Source organism: Dermacentor albipictus, chromosome 1 (genome assembly GCF_038994185.2).
Source record: "Dermacentor albipictus isolate Rhodes 1998 colony chromosome 1, USDA_Dalb.pri_finalv2, whole genome shotgun sequence".
NCBI classification, from domain to species: domain Eukaryota; kingdom Metazoa; phylum Arthropoda; class Arachnida; order Ixodida; family Ixodidae; genus Dermacentor; species Dermacentor albipictus.
In genome coordinates this window covers 114,749,960-114,756,447 of record NC_091821.1, presented here as the reverse complement: position 1 = coordinate 114,756,447, position 6,488 = coordinate 114,749,960, and the positions used below count along the sequence as shown (strand labels likewise).

General features: G+C 46.1%; 1 protein-coding gene across 1 annotated transcript; it reads left to right on the top strand.

Moving 5' to 3' along the window:
• Positions 1-3,132: 3,132 nt before the first annotated feature.
• LOC139055611 (spore coat protein YeeK-like) lies at positions 3,133-5,067 on the top strand. Its single transcript, XM_070533139.1, has 2 exons — positions 3,133-3,194; positions 4,675-5,067. Exons 1-2 carry the CDS (start codon positions 3,183-3,185, stop codon positions 4,948-4,950), a joined length of 288 nt encoding a protein of 95 aa, XP_070389240.1. The 5' UTR covers positions 3,133-3,182; the 3' UTR covers positions 4,951-5,067.
• Positions 5,068-6,488: the final 1,421 nt, after the last annotated feature.

Below are 6,488 nucleotides of genomic sequence, written 5' to 3'. Positions count from 1 at the left end.
ACTGAGTCAAATGCCTTTGATATATCTAAAAAGAGTGCACAGGACACTTGGTTTCGTTCAAAAGTTTCGTGTAAAAAATCTGACAAAGTTTCAAAATGTTTTGCGCACCACTGCCTTGATCAAAGCCGTACTGGGAAGCTGATAATATCTTGTGCTTAAGAACAAAGCTGTCCATTGCTTCCAGAACGTCGCTTTCCAACAGTTGTGATAAGAAAAGAAGTACGGATATGGGGTGGCATTTTTCAGGTTTTGATGCATCTCCACCCTTAAATATGGGAATAACACGTGCTCTCTTCATTTCGTCGGATACAACACCCGTGTCTAGAATACTGTTCAAAATAAAAAGAATCGGCCCTGCTAACACGCTTACGTTAAGTGTTATATCTTCAGCTGATATTCCGTCTAAACTTTCAGCGCAGCTCGTTCGTGACCGACACAGCAATCGAAGCAAGTCGTCTTCTGCCATCGAGGGCAGAACCGCCGAATCTTATACCGAACTACTTGCTGTGATAGGATTTTGTAGATTAAGGGGCGTTCCCATATCTGCCGCCACTGAAGAAAATGAATTGTTAAAACAATTAGCCACCGCTTACAACGGTGCACCGAAACTTTTCAATATCGGATCTAAATAGGAGGTCGACTTGGTTCCCCTAAGCTCATTCACTAGGGACCACATCTTTGCAGGTTTATTACGAGAAGAAGAAAATTGGCTGCCAAAGTAGTTTCTTTTGTAACAGCGCATCATTGCTGTAACTTTGTTTCGTGCACTTCTGTAATGACTCTTCAAACCTTCGTCTTCAGGGTGCTTTAGATATCGTTCCCAAAGTATGTCTTTCTCTTGAATTTCATTGAATATTCGATTATTTACCCAGTGTAAGTGGGCTTTTCGCTTACGTACCGAAACGGATCTTTTACACCCTTGCTAATATGGCTCTTCCTGTCCTCGTGGTGCTAAGTCTCTCAATTTGAGAGGTTCGCACCACTTCCGCCAGTTCTGCCCATGTATTGTGCACCCCTAGAGCAATCAGTCTCTCTGTGGAGGTGCACATAGGCTGGAATAAATCCGGACAGAGGCCCCACCCAAAAGTTGGAAGTAGATAGGGAAGTGAGAAAAAAATCTGATTATCCCCCCCCCCCCCCCCCCCCCCCGCTTGTGGTAACAAGACGGCTGCTCGTGGTAACACAATGAGGATTACTTGATAGGAGCGACGGCAATGAGACACGAGAAACGCTGCTGCGTACTGCACACAGCTGCAAAGTCCGCGAAGAACAAACGGCGCGATTTGACGGCAGCCGTTATTTTCGATGACAGTAATCAAGCTCTCTACCTTGGCGCAGAGCAAGCCCGCATTCCACATTAGTCGCGCACATAAAAAAGTCCTCATTAGCTTTACTGACGCCATAGCAATTATTCATCAGCTGAATTTCCAATTCGACACAAGTACTCTAAACAGCTGATAAGTGCAAAAAAATTTAAGCATTGCTTAAAAGAGCCAGGATAGATTCCAAACGTTGTTTTTAAACAGTGCTTGCTACTAACAGCGAAATCGAAGACATGCAACAGGTACAAAACGCGTAGATTGAGGAAGCAGCGGGCCCACAAAGGCTTTCTGGTGACGTCGCCGTTCATGTCAATGTTAGAGCCGCATTAAATAAAAGTACGTAGCCATGATGTGGCTGCTCATAAACTGCGCGAAATACGGGACGTGACCCGAAGGCAGACTAACAGCAGTGGTTTATTTTTCTAACAGTCGCAACCGTATACGAGGGGAAGATGGCGAATAGATCAATTACAAGCGCGATTATAAAAACAGTACGAGAAAGTAAAATTCTTGTTATTTTCCGTCGCAGTTCTTTGCACTTTTGAAATATGTGGTAGTGTTTAGATTATCATATAGTACGAAGGGCGTCGAAATTAACAAAACGCTATGGTACGTCCGACAGTAGAAAGCAGGTGTGCGTCCTAACAGTTCGAATCTAAATTACTGCCCGCGTGCTTATACTATAGTTGACAGACCGGTTTATTAACAGTTTCTAAAAGCCGCGACAAGTGGCACTATAACTCCCATTTGTTCTTGCAGTTAATACCAGAGTAATTAAATAAGGAAAATGTGACCGAAGTCTTCTTAGCATATATCATCATCAGCCTGGTTACGCCCACTGCAGGGCAAAGGCCTCTCCCATACTTCTCCAACAACCCCGGTCATGTACTAATTGTGGCCATGCCGTCCCTGCAAACTTCTTAATCTCATCCGCCCACCTAACTCTCTGGCGCCCCCTGCTACGCTGCCCTTCCCTTGGGATCCAGTCCGTAACCCCTAATGACCATCGGTTATCTTCCCTCCTCATTACATGTCCTGCCTATATATATATATATATATATATATATATATATATGTAGGGAAAGGTCCGAAGAGAAGGCGCTGTCTAATTTTCATCCTTAAATATTCGTAATAATTAAGTGTAGGGGAAAATAGTTAGACAAGAAAGCACAGGAAAATTACGGTCTTACTCTAAGAACAGTTTACACAATTTGGGGCGTACCTTTGTCCCACAACGCTGCGCGATCGGCACTTCCAAGTAAACCGTATTTCAAGTACATACAGACTCGTGTGCCCGAGCGCTTCGCAACTCCCGCATTCATCACTCCTTCCACAGCAAATCGCAACTATCAGGAGACATGTCACGGTAAATGCCTCGCTATCTTTTTGATGTCGTGGTCTCTGTTTGTTTCAACACCACTTAACCTGCACCTCCGGGCGATTTGACCTGTCGCAATCCTGTTCGTGCCCGATCCGGTTCCCTACAGCCACCAGTCCGTGCTTTATCGGGTGCCAAGCTGCTCACGTGGCTGACTGCATCATCTGTAGTGGGCGTGAGCTCACATAAAATGAAAGAGACCGGCAGCACGCGAGTGTCCGCCTTAACGCTTTCGCCACTTCCGCGTATCGCTAAGCCATCTCGCCTAGTTGTCATTCGTCGGGCGATATCCTCGCTCGGCGTGCGTGGGTGATACCAAATGCCCTGTCGGTGTGTGAAAAAACCCCGTTGGATGGAGATAACATTCAAAGGCGTCGACCACGGCGAAAGTATATAAGCAGGAATTCGGCAGTGCAGACAGCATTCACTGGAGAAGGGATTCACTGAGCCTACTCAGCAGCCACCGCAAACTTCCAGTCGCCATGAAGGCCATTGTAAGTGAGCAGCACTGACTAGCGTGGAAAGCCGTGGAGGAGGACTTGAGAAGGGCACAGGTCTATCTGCACTTAAAGTGTGCAACATTCGGGAAGGGTAACAAAATTAATATCACTGGTAGTAAACGCATGTAGACAGGTTCTTACGCATGCGCATATTTCATTTTATTGAAGTTGTTCGAAAAGAGGCGAGGAGAGTAGGCGAATTTTCGAAGAATAATTTGGTGTTGCCAACCCTGCCAATCCGTAGTGACGCGAATGAATAAGGGTTCTTGAATGGATAAGAATTAGCAGAAGGTGCAAGTTCGCAAACGATCAATTCCTTTCGTGTAACAAACAGGACCATGTTTTTGTTCGCTCTACGAAATAAAATTCTGAACAGCTCTTGCCAGTTAACGTCGAAAATTAACATCAGGACAGCTACGACACAGAGACCAGCATGCAAACCCATGAGGAAGCTGAAGCTGGAAGCAAACGCGAAGTTTACCATTCTGGTACTTGTTCTACATTTGCCCGATTTTACTGGAGCGTTGCCAGGAAAGTAATTTCCTCCGGCACTAAGTAGCCTAAGCGTGCATGCGCCATCTTTCTTGAAGCGAAGTTAAATTTTGCTGAAATGTGGCAGGTGCGAATGAGAAGACGGAGGAAAACGGTAGACAGAGAAAAAGAACGAAAATAAGTAACAAACAAACAAACAAACAAACAAACAAACAAACAAACAAACAAACAAAGAAGCAAACAAACGCCTTTACACTCGCATATGTCTTGTGTTCATGATTAGTTCGTTGTGGTAGCTGAAGGGCTCGGATCACTTTCGCTTTCTGCTTCATCGCTCTGAGTCATGCTTTTTGAGGAGGGCTATTTGTAGTCGAAATTGCCATGGGAAGGACGAAATTCCCGTACTGTACTTTATTCATTTGGGAAAAAAGTGTCTTTAACCGGAAAGCTGAGCGTGTGCAGTAAACCAGCGTACACACTGTCGAAACAATATTTGTAACCCCCTCCTCCTAAAATAAATAAATAAATAAATAAATAAATAAATAAATAAATAGATAAATAAATAAATATGTAAATAGATAAGTGCCATAAAAATACGGAGGGTAAACTGAGGTTTACGAGTAAATCGCCTGCTCTGCCATGTTCTCATCTGTAACATAGACTTCGTAGAATGCCATACCTACAAAGAAACTGATCCAACATGAATAACCCTTCCTTTCGGTTTGCTTATTCTGGTTCACTATGTTATTCTTCAGCACCTCGGCAGGCGTCGCAGATCCGAGCGCAATAGAAAAACGAAATGGGTGCATGATAATTTATTTCTTTCTGATAGGTTAACTTGTGTTCGAAAACATTTTGTAGCTACAAGGAACACTTTAAACTCGGGTGCGCTACAAGGAGACGGCCCACGATAAGACTGCTTCGTCATCGGTGCACCGCACCTTCTTTCCTCCCGCTGATTTGTGTTGTCTCTCTTCCGCAGGCTGTCCTCGCTACCCTTGCTGCCGTCCTCGCCCTCGCAAGTGCAGGCTACCTCGGAGGCTACGGCGGCTACGGCGGCTATGGCGGCTACGGCTTGGGTTACGGCGGCTACGGTCTAGGCTACGGCGGCTATGGCGGCTACGGTGGCTACGGCGGCTACGGCGGCTACGGTGGCTACGGCGGCTATGGTGGCTACGGCGGCTACGGCGGCTACGGCGGCTACGGTGGCTACGGCGGCTACGGTGGCTATGGTCTAGGTTATGGCTACAAGGGTTGATGACGGACGAGAGTGACTGAAAGGATGAAAGTTCAAGTGCTTGCTACGACGTCGCACGAAAATACCAAGGATGCCATGAGGCTATGAGACGGGTAATAAAGTTATTGAAACAAATAAGGTCCGCCAGTCTTCTTCTTATTTCGCTTGCAGCCGACGCAGGCCTATGGCGTCGATTCGTAACTTGAGTAACCGAATATGCACTACATGCTTATTCATGGGCGCCATGACACAACTGCCGCTTTCTGTAGTTCTCATTGCAAACTTTGATCAACATCGGCAGTTATGACCCTTGTGCATGTTGCCGTAATTTCAATTATGGATAAAGGTAAATGCAGCGAAGAATTTCAAGTTTACACTTACGCTGTCTCTCTCAGTAAAAATGACGATTGCTTGCTGTAGGCTTCAAGAGGGGCCGATTAATGCACAATAATTATTGTAGCGATATAATAAGAAATGAACCAAGAATTGCATATGCAGTAAAATTGGTATAAGGCAGTTGAATAAGGTTTATTAGATTAGCCACAAAAGAGAAACCTTGTATGCATTCCGCGCATTTGTATGCAGTCAGTTTGTATGCAGGCTGTTGCGCATTGTCCTGCTTGACGACCTGCATTGTGCAACGAATCGAGCCGAGTGTTAGACGAGGTCTATGGGCTGACTCAGAGGAGCAGGAACAGGAAGGTTTGGTTTACTTTGTCTTTTCACTGAACCTGGCCGCAGTGAAGCGTGTGCCTTATGAGTAAGAGAAGCCCTAGTAGTGCTTCTCTTGCAGAACACATCTCGCCCATCTCTGTGCTTTTCTGGACTTCTCACTGCACCTGTGGGGTCTACCGCCCCCTCTATCGCGGTGATGGATGTACAACACCCCGAGGATCCTACCGGTTCCCGTTCACCCGCGGACATCAGTTTGAGCAAGCGAGAAAATACGTCGAGTGATAGCGAGGACACAGAGCTGTACTCCGCATCAGGTGACGAGTCCTTGGAAGACAGCTTTCGACTTGTCCAGTACCGCAAGGGCAAAAGAAGAATTATCAACTCATTTTCGGCGTCTAGCTCGAACACTGTGAAAACAGCGCCTCAACGAGGGCCTCTCTCCATCCTGTTTGTGCCACAGAACGCTACCGACAACCTGCGCATCCTGAACAGGCAAGCACTCTCCGCGTATCTAGAAAACACCGTGCCAAACGAGATTAAGGATGTCAGGATAAACACTAGGCATCCTGGCAATCGATGTAATGAGCCCAAGCGCACTTACCATACTACAACATGTAACGCAGCTGGGAAACATCAAGGTCCGATCCATCGTGCCATCGAATGGTGCCACAATAACAGGAGTCATCTATGACATTGACAATGAAATACCTAATGCAGACCTCCCAGTTCTCATAAAACCAGCAAGTGAACACAACGTCATTATGCATGTTGGTCGCCTCGGCAACACACGTTGTGTGAGGATAACGTTCAAAGGCGACTGCCTTCCACCCTAAGTGAAGGTCGGCCACTTTCGCCACCAGGTTCAACCATTTATTCCAAGACCA